The 14,029-nt window shown below is 35.2% G+C and overlaps 1 protein-coding gene across 1 annotated transcript; it reads right to left on the bottom strand.

Annotated features, from left to right (window-relative positions):
* Positions 1-1,188: 1,188 nt before the first annotated feature.
* On the bottom strand, positions 1,189-14,020 carry ddx56 (DEAD (Asp-Glu-Ala-Asp) box helicase 56). The gene is made up of 14 exons (XM_079862312.1): positions 13,924-14,020; positions 12,450-12,611; positions 12,198-12,352; positions 10,995-11,165; positions 8,738-8,828; positions 8,412-8,653; positions 5,953-6,096; positions 5,704-5,817; positions 4,988-5,082; positions 4,266-4,336; positions 4,093-4,182; positions 3,917-4,022; positions 3,740-3,831; positions 1,189-1,726 (listed from the first exon to the last, which is right to left on the bottom strand). The coding sequence occupies exons 1-14, from the start codon at positions 13,978-13,980 to the stop codon at positions 1,643-1,645; spliced, it is 1,674 nt and encodes a 557-aa protein (XP_079718438.1). The 5' UTR covers positions 13,981-14,020; the 3' UTR covers positions 1,189-1,642.
* Positions 14,021-14,029: the final 9 nt, after the last annotated feature.

Raw genomic sequence — 14,029 nt, 5'->3', positions numbered from 1 at the left:
CTAATTTGCATATTCATGCACTATTCTATGCCGTTAGTGCATAGAAATAGAAAAAGTGCACTTTAAATACTCAATGATGCACTTAATTAACTGCAAAAACAAAGTGTTGGACACTTCATGCACTCAACTATCATAACAGAGGCTTTCAGATGTTAAATAACTGTATAAAACATATATATACGTAGTGCATAAATACATAGTGTTACATAGTTCATTGTCATTTGAGACACAACTAACATGGTGGCTAAGTTTATGCAACTGGTCCTAGGTCTTATTTCACCCCAAAATCAGAAGACAGACAAAATATGTTTTTTTTGTTTTGTTTAATTTTGGGCCAGTTTTGACAATTAAGCACAAAGTTCCCTGGGTTTTTATTATTATAATGTAAAAAAAAATATTTGTATTATTGTAAAGTACTTGTAAACCATGATAGTTATTGTTCTGCCTTTATGCTAATTTAATTTGGAATTTTAAATTGGAAAATAATGAGAATTTGGGGATGAAACGTGCTTAATTGTTTTGAAAATTATGTCTTTAAATATGCTTAATTTTGTTTAGGCCAAAATAAGATTTTCTTATCATTTTTGTGGTGAAATATAACCCAATTCACTCATGTTTTTCAGTAGATATATATATATATATATGCTGTACCAGCTGGCATTAGAGGAAAGTTTTCTACACATCCTTAAACTCATCACTATGACATGTTCAAACACTAATGTTGTGGTTTTATACGTCAGTAGAGGTGGAGTGTCGTGTCGATGTAAACATTTGTTCTCCGTTTGCTTTTGAATGGTTGAGTTGTTTCAGCACAGGAAACATGACAGTGTTATATTGATATCTAAATGAGTGTGTGCTTGTCTCTGCCCTCAGTAATGTGCAAGTAACACTTCATGTGTACCACTAACTAACTAAGACCTTTTGAGGTGCCTTCTTCTGGTAATTGCCAAATCATTGCTGGCTCATTTTAGAAGAACCTGAGAATTTAGTGTTGTGTAAAAGTAATTGTCCCCCCTTCACATACTCATTAATTGTAGTAAAATTTAACATGTTGACTAATAAATATTTGGCATTAATAAAACATGCCTTTCATCAGTTTTTAACCAGTAACCTGCACCATAATTAGTCTGTCGTGTTCTTGTGATCAAATGAGTATTGGATGTGGACATTAAATTACAACTGCAGAATCGGTTTGTCCATTTTATATGGATCTAAAAGCATTTTGTCTAAGGTTTATATTACCCGATTAACATAAAAAAGTCATATTTCCTCCCAAAATCAAAGAATATTTAGCTTATTTTGAGGACCTCATGATATTTTCTCATACGAATTAAATGTTAATAAAAAAAAAAAAAAAAAAAAAAAATGCATTTCTTTTGACAATAGTTGGATTTTTTTTGTTAATTACTTGTGCAATTTGAAGGTGATCTAAATGAAGCTCGAACCTTTACAATCAAAATCAGAACATGAGACACTTTATGAAGTAGAGTGTTAGTATTAATGAAACAATATTACATGATCAAAACTCTTTGATATTTCGAACATGCAGGAAAGACGAGGATGAACTCAGTTCACTGCATGTTTACAAAGTGTCCGGACGATTCCTCGACATCCCAATCCAATCCCAATGTCTCTGAAGCTGTTAGGTTTTCCCAGCCTTCTTTTCACCGCGCTTCTTCCTTGTGTAGCGAAAACTCTTCAGTGGATTTTTGCCTCTGAAACTCGTCTGCAAATGCAACAAAAGTTGAAAATGATTGATTCAGAGCACCATTGGAGGAGCTGTTTGTATGCACAATTCAAGTCCTATTAAGTATCTAACTCTTAATTAACCAATATTACATTATTATATCTAGGGCTGCCTCCTAATAATCAACGTTAGTCACTGAGAAAGGGCTTAGTCGACCAAATTTGAATTACTTAGTTGGTCGCAGAAAAAAAAAAAAAAAAAAAAAAAAAAAATCCACAAGAAGTGACAAAGTCATGCAGACCTTAAATATATCATAAACATATCATAAACATTTGAAAAGCAAGTAGTATACTTAAGTTAACCACTTTACATGGCCGTAAAGTTCTCTATTAACCTAATTAACCTACATAAATAAGTGCTATTATGCTATTGTGCTGCTCGGTCCGATCCACTTTCAACGTTTCTCAGAAATCTTTTACTGCATCTTTAACTTAAAATGCATTTCTCTCAATAGGCACATCCACTATACTGCAGAGATGAGAGTCAGAGTCGTCAACTTGACACTGACTTTATAAAACACTTGTTTATTAATAGATTATTCCAATGTTCAAAAATCCTCCTTTGTTTTTTTCCAACATATTCATAACTTTTCGTAACTTTTCATTACTAACTATTCATTACTTTTGCCAGTGCGCTGTGGCAATTATTATAAACCGGATTATTATGGTTCAGTATTTTCCTGTAATGCAGAACAATGTCAGCAATGTTACACATAATATTCTTTCTCAGCCCTGAAACTCAAACCATTTTCCGATGTCACCCCAGTATATATTTAAGTAATTAAATGAATATAAACGTGCGACTAGTCGACTAATGGATTAAATGAAGGAATTCTAGTCTGGTCGGGGGCAGCCCTAAATATATCAATAAGTAGTTAACCCCTTAATTGTCACCCCCCTTTTTGAGAATGGATATTAAAATGCACTATTCAAACTTAAATGGTTGTAATTCAAGAATACTTTGGAATATAGACCTAAGTTTGGTCTTGTTTTAAAGAATACACTCAGCAGATTATTACTGAAGTGAAAGCACTTCAAATCTAATATACTGTACTTGATATTTTTTTCAAAATATTTTTTACTATAAAATTAAAGCCATATATCTAACCAAGTTGTGTTCCAAATTTGAAGTTGATATCACAAAAAATGAAGTTCCCATGAGATTTTATTTAGGCGTAATACCAAAAATAGCCACCGGGTGACATACATTCCATAGAATTTAATTGTATGCATTCTGCTATAACAAATTATTAAAGTTCTGTCCAAATATCACTTCTGTCACAAAATATGGAGCCTTGAGACTCAGACCTTTCTGACAATATGTGTTTTGTCAAGATTAGAAAAGGTTTTGATCATAAATTATGAAACATGATGACACCAAAAAGGGGAGGAGCCTGATAAAATAATTTTAGAGTACCGTTTCTATGGAAACGCAACGTCCAATTTCAAAACGATTTTCACAGGATGAATTCTGAGTTCGTAAGCTTTCAAATGATACCTAATTTATGATAACTACTAAAATATGTGATGTAATAAAAAAGGCGATAAAAAATATTAGGGATAATATATATATATATTATACTTTTTAGAGGATAATATTATTTTATATTTTTTTAATTGACAAATACTAAATTAAATGTTTTATTATGAACTTTTAGCATGAAAACCAAAGTTTCAATTATTAAAAGTGTGTGCGTCGACTTTTTGTGACAAAGGTCAGAACTCCTGTTATGATGTAGATTTTTTGAGGTGCGCTCTTGTCATAAATTCATCTATTACTGTTCCTGCATAATTTGTAACAAAAGACAGTGCTGAAATATCTATTAAGGAGTCTTAGATCTTTCCAACGATATATAGTCTGTCATGATTAAATTAGGATTTAATTGTAATATAGTGAAGTAAACTTAGGCGTCCCGTATACGTGACGGTGAGATTTAAGGATGTAGTGTTACGCTGAGTTTCCAAAGTGTTGAAGTAAATGAACGAGTGTCACCTTAAAGCTGCTCAGCATCACGCCCCCTGCTTTAAACTTCCTTTTCCTCCGTTGTTTCAGAGGATTGACGAGACTTTTCAGCGTAGCCGGGACTGAAACAGACATGAAAACTGCGTTTGAGATCCATTTGTCTGTGCGTCCGATACATAGATCAATGAAAAAGCCATCACGCCTTACTCAGGTATTCGGGCACGTTCTTCATGTGAGGTTTGATGACGGCGGGATGAAGGTCTTTGTCGTGTCGTAGCAGCTGCAGGTCTCTGGGATTGTCTTCAAAATACGTCTGTCAGATAAAGGAAGTTAGTTACTCCGGTCCGTCAACATGAGAGAGTGACTGGTTAAAGAGCACAAACCTTGAGTTTCTCTGAATTGAGCAGCTCTTGTTTGATCTCCTTCAGTCTGGCCTCCTTCATCGCCTGCTTTGTGACCGATCTCATGGCATCCTGGGTAAATTATACCATACAAGAGACTTCAGGTGAACCAAACCACAATACAGCTTCAGCGCTATAAGAGGACACAAACATACCCGACATCTGTATCTGAATCCCTCGATTTCCTCCATTTTGAACCCGTACGGCTTCAAAACACACTCTGTGTCTGAAAACAGAGATTTTATTTATTTTATTTAATTAAATCAATTTATTTAATTATCCAAATTTATTCAAATTTGTTATTTTTTTTTCCTTCATATTTGCAACAAATATACAATAACAAAAATATATAATAAATATTTAAGATATTTAAAGGGGTGCTAAACAATACCATCATTTTATTATAATTAGGGCTGTCAAACGATTAATCGCATCCAAAATAAAAGTTTGTGTTTACATAATATATGTGTGTGTATGGAGTATAATTATTTTCTATATATAAATACACACACATGCATATATATTTAAGAAAAAATGTGTTATTTATATATAAAATATTTATATATAATATAAATTATATATAATATAAATATATACACAGTATATACATGCAAATATTTCTTAAATATATACATGCATGTGTGTGTATTTATATATATAGAAAATAATTATACACCGTACACACACATATATTATGTAAACACAAACTTTTATTTTGGATGCGATTAATCGCGATTAATCGTTTGACAGCCCTAATTATAATATATTTTTTTAAATGTGAGTTTATATTATTAGGTTTTTAAGAGGACAAGCAGGCCTGATTTAGTTCTCGGTGACCATGTTAAAATAAATATCCTGTGAAGCCGGAGACTTTCACCTCCAGAAAGAGCGTTTTCAACCTCCGTGAGCATTGGGAGTTCTGTGTGAGAAATGAAGGACAGCGCAGTGCCGGGATTATCCGCACGAGCCGTTCTAAAGGGAAGCAGGGAAAATCAGGATTAACTAGTATTATTGTAAATTAAATCTAAATGTTCATTTAACTATAGCTGCAATATAAATATTAGATGAAAAATTTATATAGACTAAATCTTACACGAAAATTATAAAATGGCAACTAAATGAAATACAATAAGTTTGTTGAAGTATTAAAATGTCTAAAACTGATATAAATATAAATTATTGCTAAATAGAATTAAAAAAACAAAGACTATAAAAATGACAAAAGCACATAAAATTACTAAAATGAAAATATTAAAAAAAAATCAGTATCAGTATTAAGTAAATCTATTAGAAATAATTTAAGTTCATTTAAATTAAGCTGAAATAAAATAAAATATTTTTTTTTAGATGAAAGAAACAAAATCTTAAACGAAAATAAAAATAGCAACTAAATGAAATAAAATAAGTTTGTTATTAAACTGAAAAAAACTAAATTCATGCTAAATAGAATAAAAAATAGACTATAAAATGACAAAAGCACATCAAATTACTAAATCTATAAGTAAAAATATTATTGTTGTTAAACTAAAATTAAAACTATTAAAAATAAGTTTCATTAATTTGAATAAAGTGGGACAATAATCATCGGTGTACCTGCCGACGCGGTGAATGTAGGACTCGACTGAAGTGGGAAAATCAAAGTTGATCACATTAGACACATTGTGAAAGTCGATCCCTCTGGAAACGCCGTATTCCTTGTCTTTCCCTCTGAAAGGACAAAACAAAAATTCAGTATAAATGTTTAAAGCTGAAACCATTTTAACACACCAACCGCTATCAAAAAGAGAAATCATATTTCATACTTTAAATGTTTCATGCATTTCATTAGCAGGGAACTCATACTTTCCACTTTTCCCGGAGTTCTTTTTCTTCTTTCCTTTCTCCTGTGTTTTCTGGGAACTTCCAACGGGATTCTCTAGTCCTTGTTCATCTGTGGCGATGATGTAGTTGTAGAAGCCTTGATTAAACTGAGCGATAATGTGACACCTGAAAAACCAACCGAAATAAAAACTGATTTAAAGGGATATTTCACCGCTGGAAAGATGAATGTGTATTTAAATTGGGTCATTTATGTAGTAGAAATGTGAAATTATTTTAGAAGTTGGAGCCTTCTAGACTGAGAAAAGCCAGAAAATGTGTTTTTGGCTCATTTGGATGAAAGACAACAACTCCCAGAATGCACTTGCTTCGCTGACCTACGAGGCCACGCCCAAGCCACGCCTACCGGTTACAGAGGGCAGTATCGGGAGAAATGATACAGCTAGGCTACTAGTGACTCGAAACTGAAAAGACGGCGTTTTATCGTGAGATCCCCCTATGGGCGGGTTGAAGACATGCTTCAACAGCTTGCACTCACACAGACATGCACTGAAAACTTCACAAACTTTTAGCCTTTTATGTTCAAACTGGAGTCAGACAATGATGGAGAGACTCAAGAAGAAGTGACAACATGTAGAAGCAACAGGACATTTCTGAATGATTAGTTGATGAATTTATGCAGCTTATGTGTAGTTATCTTCTAGTCATTGATTAGCATTCTGTCTTGATAATCTATAAATTGTGTTCAGGGGGCGGGGTTTATGTAAATTCTAGGGTTGGTGATGTCACTAACCCGGGAGGAATGTGGTGTAGTCTCTACCAGCCGTTTGTTGTAGTCCTTAAAAAGTGATTTCTTTAAAAGCAAATATCTCCCTTTGCTTTGAACTTTGAGCGTTGTAACTTTGCAGATGTTGTTTATGCTCAAACAGCAACATTACACACTAACTAAAGTTAGAAAAGTCAAATCATAATCAACCACCCCTTTAAAACGTGATTTTTTTGGGGCAGTAAATAATGGCACACATACCAGTAAACTGACTAGATCAAACCTTAGTAAATCACCTGATTCATTTAATTTCATACATGATTAATTTAAATTCTCTCCTCCCATAAATTTTGCGTCTGAAAGGGAAACTCCTATATTTCTCATTGCGTGTCTTTAGTGAATCCTGACAGTAGTTTTTTAAAGCCAACTGAGGGTTTGCGCTGGCACAAGCTCTTAGTAAATCTGGCCCATAATATATTAAAGGGATAGTTCACTTTGAAATTAAATTTTGGTATGTTTTAGCTTACCTCAAGGGCATCCAAGATGTAGGTGTCTTTGTTTCCACAGTAGTTTCAATTTTGATATTTTTAGGTCAAACCGTTCTTGTCTGTCAGTCATTTAATGCAGGTCTGTGGTCACTGTCTCAAAGAGCATGCACAGAGTCCAAATTAAACAATTCCCCATCGTCCAAATTAAACAATTCCCCATCGTCCAAATTAAACAATTCCCCATCGTAAGTACACATTGATGGCCTAAGACACGAAACGAGTGGTTTGTGTGAGAAAACGAACAGTATTTATATCGTTTTTACCTCTTATACACAGCCACTAGATGTCGCCTTGGCTACGGCATTCGTTCCAATGAACTGCCGTAGCCAAGGCGACCTCTAGTGTATATATATCTATGCACCAGTCTGCGCACACGTCACACACCAGGATGCGCGCGCGCCCTCAGATCACTTGGACGTGGCTGTGTACAAGAGTTAAAAAACGATATAAATACTGTTCGTTTTCTCACACAAACCGCTCGTTTCGTGTCTTAGGCCATCAATGTGTACTTACGATGGGGAATTGTTTAATTTGGACTCTGTGCATGCTCTTTGAGACAGTGACCATAGACCTGCATTATAGGACTGACAGACAAAGAACGGTTTGACCTAAAAATATCAAAATTGAAACTACTGCGGAAAAAAAGACACCTGCATCTTGGATGCCCTTGAGGTAAGCTAAAACATACCAAAATTTAATTTCAAAGTGAACTATCCCTTTAAAGCATCTTTGGTGTTTACATGGTTTCTACGGAAGTAAAACTGAGGGAAACTGAGGGTATGATGTCAATGACAGGCGACGCAATGACACGGCACGTTACACTGGTTAAAATAGCTGATTTCTCTGGATTTAAACATTATTGGAAACAAGTACACAAAATATATAACACTATGCTAGTGGTTTTTTGGATATTTTAATACAAAAATCTTACATAGGCAATTCTTGATTTCTGTCATGTCATTTTCCCTAAATAAATTATATATAAAAAAACTTTTCTTCATCTAATTTTATTTCAGCTTTATTTCTATCATTTTTAATAGTTTTAGTTAATGATAATAACCGTGGAAGTGCCTCAACACAAAGCTGCTGACTCGACCAATAGCAGCAGGACTATTTAACGGTGCAGAAATCACACACTGCAGCTTTAAGGAAACAGTCTCTTCTCCTACCTGGAGTGAACCGGCAGTTCAGAGTTCAGGACACAAGCAGGGATGCTGAACTGCTCCAAAAACAGTTTGAGCCGGTAACAGCGGTCCACATCTCCGACGAATATGAGGGACTTCCCTCGAACCAGGCCGAGCTTCAGGAGTGTGTAGATGAGCAGGAACTTGTCCTCCTCCTCACACCGGACGCTGTATTGCTGGAGCTGAGAGCTGTCGGGCAGCTGGGAACCCTGGAGCTTCAGCGTCACCTACAGCAGGAGCAGGAGAACCATCAGATCCAGACACACACACACACACACACACGGCTAACGCTTCTCTGCTTCTGCACTCACTGGGTTGTGGAGGACGAGCTCTTTCAGGGCCTGAACGTCGTCATTCAGTGTCGCCGACATGAGGAACGCCTGGTAGATCTTGGGGAAGTGACTGCAGAGGGGAACAGACAAATACTAGATGTTGTAACAAAGTCCAATAGAGGAGAGCGCATCTTAAAGGGGTGGTTGATTATAATTTGACTTTTCTAACTTCAGTTAGTGTGTAATGTTGCTGTTTGAGCATAAACAACATCTGCAAAGTTACAACGCTCAAAGTTCAGAGCAAAGGGAGATATTTGCTTTTACAGAAATCGCTTTTTAAGGACTACAACAAACGGCTGGTAGAGACTACACCACATTCCTCCCGGGTTAGTGACATCACCAACCCTAGAATTTACATAAACCCCGCCTCCTGAACACGATTTATAGATTTTAATGACAGAATATGCTAATCAGTGACACATAAGCTACATAAATTTATCAACTAACCATTCAGAAATGTTGTCTACATGTTGTCATGTCTTCTTGAGTCTCTCCATATTTGTCTGACTCCGGTTTGAACATAAAAGGCTAAAAGTTTTTGAAATTTTCAGGACACAAGCTGTTGAAGCTCCGCCCCCTGTGCCGGGAGCAGCAGCTCATTTGCATTTAAAGGGACAGACACAAAAACGGTGTGTTTTTGCTCACCCTCAAAAAGTGACAATTTTAACATGCTATATAAAAATATCTGTGGGGTATTTTGAGCTAAAACTTCACATACACACTCTGGGGACATCAGAGACTTATTTTACATCTTGTGAAAAGGGCATTATACCACCCCTTTAAGGAGAAGTGTCCAGTCAAGGTGCTCAGTCGTCTAGGGTTTTTAATAGTCCATCAAAGAAAACTTCAAGATGACCATGGCACTCTTTCAAATTAAAAAGCCTTTATTATCAGATGGCTATACACACAACACATCTAAAAACTCGCCAACGCGTTTCGGCCCATGCCATCCTCAGGGAGAACAACATTACCTCAACAATGCATTTTGAACGGATTGGATTGCATTTAATTTCTTTGATGGACTAGATGTTGTACATTATAAACAGTGACGTGTGTTTGCCTATACAAAACTTCCTGTGCACAATTTTGAGTAGTGTCGAAAAGGTGTTGATGCATGAACTATTTTATGGAATATAAGTCATGTTTTATTTATCATCTGAAACGTGCAGTGACTTATATAATGCAATTAGGGTCAAGCACGCAAATACGCAGGGTACGTGAGCACAAGCTAAATCTGAATAGCACATTTCTTACACACCGGTAGTTTCAGTTTCACTTTAAATAAAATCATTTAAGCTTGGCATTTATAATAAATGTTGTTTATTATATAATTTATGTTTGTTTTATACTTAGATTTTTCATTCCTGTTCTGAATCCCGTTCAATTTAAAGGATTTGTTGTGGAGTGAGGGAAACTAAAATACATGTATAATACATTTATAATGCTTGTAAACGATTTGTTTATTAACCAATATTTTAAATGATTTTTTGAAAGTAATAATAAAATGTGAAATTTTTTTCTCTCAATGCAATTTTGACCCGGTCCGACTAATAGTCAGATGTGACTTATTTTTCTGGAAAACATTTTATATAGCTAACAATACACACTTTTCACACATGCAAGTAATTCATATGTCAAGGGCTCTGTTTACACCTGTGTTTTGGTTGATCGGATCACAAGTAGACGAGGCAAACACATTCCCGTTTACATCTGGTGTTTTAATCCGTCTCTTTTGTCCACTTTTAATCACTTCTGTCTTCGGACAATTTACATATTTTTATAACGCGACTGAAGACGACGGAAAAACACATAGAGAGCATCAGCTTTAGTTTCTGCTTTTACAGCCGAACGCTGTGAGTGGGTGTTAGAAATCAGGAATGGTGAGAGAACATTGTGTTTGGTCAATTTTTCATCTTCAAACCAAACTTGGGTCTTTAGCCGACAGTTTAAATCCAGTCTAACTAGCGCACTTCCCATAATGTTCACTCATTCGGTCAGTAGACAGTCTTTAGTGGCTGTTTGAACACATTCGACCACATGAGCGTTTACACTACAAAAGCAATCCAGTCTAATGTGTTTCGAACTACCTCTGGAAGTGGTTGAAAGTGGACAAGCTCAAACGTATTAGACCCCGTTTATTCCTGTATTTAGTGTCGTCCACTTGTAATCCGATCGACCAAAACACATCTTAATACCAGGTGTAAACAGGGCCAAGCTGTTTTAATCAAACACGTACCACAACAGGCTTTTAAGGTCTGCTTCAAACCCAAACGAGAAGAGCAGATCCGCCTCGTCGATGACCAGCATCTCTAAAGAAGTGTGCAGCTGCAGGTTCTGGGCGTTGATGTGAGCCTGAACACGGGACGGCGTGCTCACCACAATATCTGGCTTCTCCATTAAAATAGGCCTGTGAAAGACAAACATTTGTAAATGTTTCTAGGAATCAATATTAAATTGCACTTAGAATGAGACTTGAGAGCTTTAAATGAGCTTGGATGAGACTTAATGAGATTAAAACCCACTCCTGAATGAACCTGATTTAACTTGAGCATGGTTATTATCGTTAAAGGGGTTTTTTAATGCTATCATCTTTCTTTAGTCCTTCCGGCGAGAGCTCTTCTCTATATCAGTGTCAGTGTTTCTGAACTCTTGAAACGCCTCCATTGTAGTCTTGAGTTTCTTCCGGGAACGAACACGTCACAATATTCCTCATTTAAATAATTAAAATGCAGAATAAAGGGGCGGGGCCTGGTTGAGTTAGTTAGTAGTGTGTTAAACTGGCGGTTATGGTAAGGGACAGGACATTTCCCAAACACTCGAAGCCCTTGACCAATCACAACACACTGATCCAGCCGACCAATCAGAGCACAGTGTGCCTTTCAGAAGGAGGGGCTTCATAGAGACAGGAACTAAACAGAGCGTTACTGACAGACTGGGAAGAGAGGAGCTGCAACAATGGAGAATATGAGGGAAAATAATGTGTTTTTTTTTAACATTCAAGCATGAAAACTTATTTTCCCAATAAGTTTAGCCCAAGTATACAGCCCAAAAACTAAATCAAGACTTGGGCATAATAGGTCCCCTTTAACTACAACTAAAACTATTGAAAATATTTTTGTTAATTAAAATAAAGCTGACATTAAATAAAATATAAATATTAGATGATATTAACTGAAATAAAAAATAATAAACCTAAATAGTAATATTAAAAACAATAATAATAAGAATGACAAAAGTACAAAAATTACTTAAATAAAAAGTAAATATTTGGTTTATAAACACCAAATTATTTCAGAAAGTAATTTCTGAAATAATACATACAATTCAAGAAAGATATCATCAAATCTTATATCAAATTGAGTTCCATATATAGATATAAATCCTTTGGCAAATATGCTCAGTCCAGTGATTTGATAAAGTGATTTGTTGTAGTACTGACTTCTGTGCCGATAGATCCGCCTTCCCAGAGATGTCCGCCACTCGCACGTCTCTGCCGCAGTACGCAGTGAGCTGTCGGATCATGGTCTGGACCTGCTGGCCCAGCTCTTTAGTCGGGACCAGGACTAGAGCTCTAATGGCCTGCTCACGTACAGTCTGCTCACAGCAAACACCAGTGACAACAAATGTTACTTATTCCTGTCATTGAGGCTTAGCATAAACTTAGTATAAATGAATAAAAGCCGCACATCACCTGTTTGGACGTGAGGATTCTTTGGATCAGTGGGACCGCATAGGCTGCGGTTTTTCCTGATCCGGTTCGAGCTCGGGCCAGCAGATCCTTCCCCTCCAGCGCCAGCGGGATGGCTTTCTCCTGGATGAGGGTGGGCTGAGACCAGCCTAAATCAGCCAGAGCCTGAGAAACACAACAGCAGCACTAAATAATGCATCCTTAACGTCCCTTGAAGATGATCTGATCACAAGTGGACACTGACAGCACTAAAATATAAGAGTAAATGGGATGTAATTTGAGACATCAACATGCAGTAACACAAATCATGTGAGCACATCTGAAAATTATTTATATATATATATATATATATATATATATATATATATATATATATATATATATATATATTTGTGTGCTGTCGAAAGTTTTTTTACATAACATATGTAAATATGTATATATGTGTGTGTGTGTGTGTCTGTGTTTATATACTCTCTCTCTCTCTCTCTCTCTCTCACTCTCTCTCTATTTAAATATATATATATATATATATATATATATATATATATTATATATTAGGGCTGTCAAACGATTAATCGCATCCAAAATAAAAGTTTGTGTCTGTTTACATAATATATGTGTGTGTATGGAGTATAATTATTTTCTATATATAAATACACACACATGCATATATATATTTAAGAAAAATGTGTTATTTATATATAAAATATTGATATATAATATAAATTATATATAATATAAATATATATACACAGTATATACATGCAAATATTTCTTAAATATATACATGCATGTGTGTGTATTTATATATAGAAAATAATTATACACCGTACACACACATGTATTATGTAAACACAAACTTTTATTTTGGATGCGATTAATCGTTTGACAGCCCTAATATATATATATATATATATATATATATACACACATAAATACAGTATATACACTCACACACACAGACATATGTGATATATATACACACACACACACACACACATAAATACAGTATATACACTCACAAACACAGACATACATATGTGATACATATATGTATATATATATATTTTATGTAAACAAAGTATTTTAAGTTAGATCTACTTGACAGCACTAATATGTGTGTGTGTGTGTGTGTGTGTGTGTGTGTGTGTGTGTACAGTGTACATATTCCCACAGTTTTACTGTACTAACTATAGTATTTTGGAAGGAACTATGGTATTCATATAACTAAATACATATATACAAGAAAGGCATTTATGGTGAATCTGTTGAACCAGAAAGAAATGTTTGCATAGATCCAATAAGAGATCTATTTTATTCCATTTCAGAAGTGACAGTGCTAATGTTAGCAAGTAAATATAATGTCGTAACAGGCACTAAATACATACAAACGGCACAAAACAAACTGATGATATCCTGCTGTCTGGTATTTCGAGGCGGACAGACTTTATATTATTAGCACGGCTGTATATTTTACCTTTAATAGCCGATCATCTAAGCCCATCTCATGAAAAAGTAGTCTATCCTCCTCCATCTTCACACGTGTGTTTGCGCACAGGCAGGCGCGCGAGACATTGAACCCG

This window comes from Squalius cephalus (genome assembly GCF_949319135.1).
Source record: "Squalius cephalus genome assembly, chromosome: 24".
NCBI lineage: Eukaryota > Metazoa > Chordata > Actinopteri > Cypriniformes > Leuciscidae > Squalius > Squalius cephalus.
Note: the sequence above shows the minus strand (reverse complement) of the source record. Positions and strands in the feature narration are given on the sequence as shown.

Bases quoted from the DNA above. Each gene is read 5' to 3' on its own strand.
- ddx56 (XM_079862312.1), bottom strand. From the start codon at position 13,980: ATGGAGGAGGATAGACTACTTTTTCATGAGATGGGCTTAGATGATCGG. The intron at 12,353-12,449 runs GTGATGTGCGGC...TGCTGTGAGCAG, and splicing joins GAATCCTCACGTCCAAACAG to ACTGTACGTGAGCAGGCCAT. The intron at 1,727-3,739 runs GTGACACTCGTT...TTGCATTTGCAG, and splicing joins TGATGCTGAGCAGCTTTAAG to ACGAGTTTCAGAGGCAAAAA.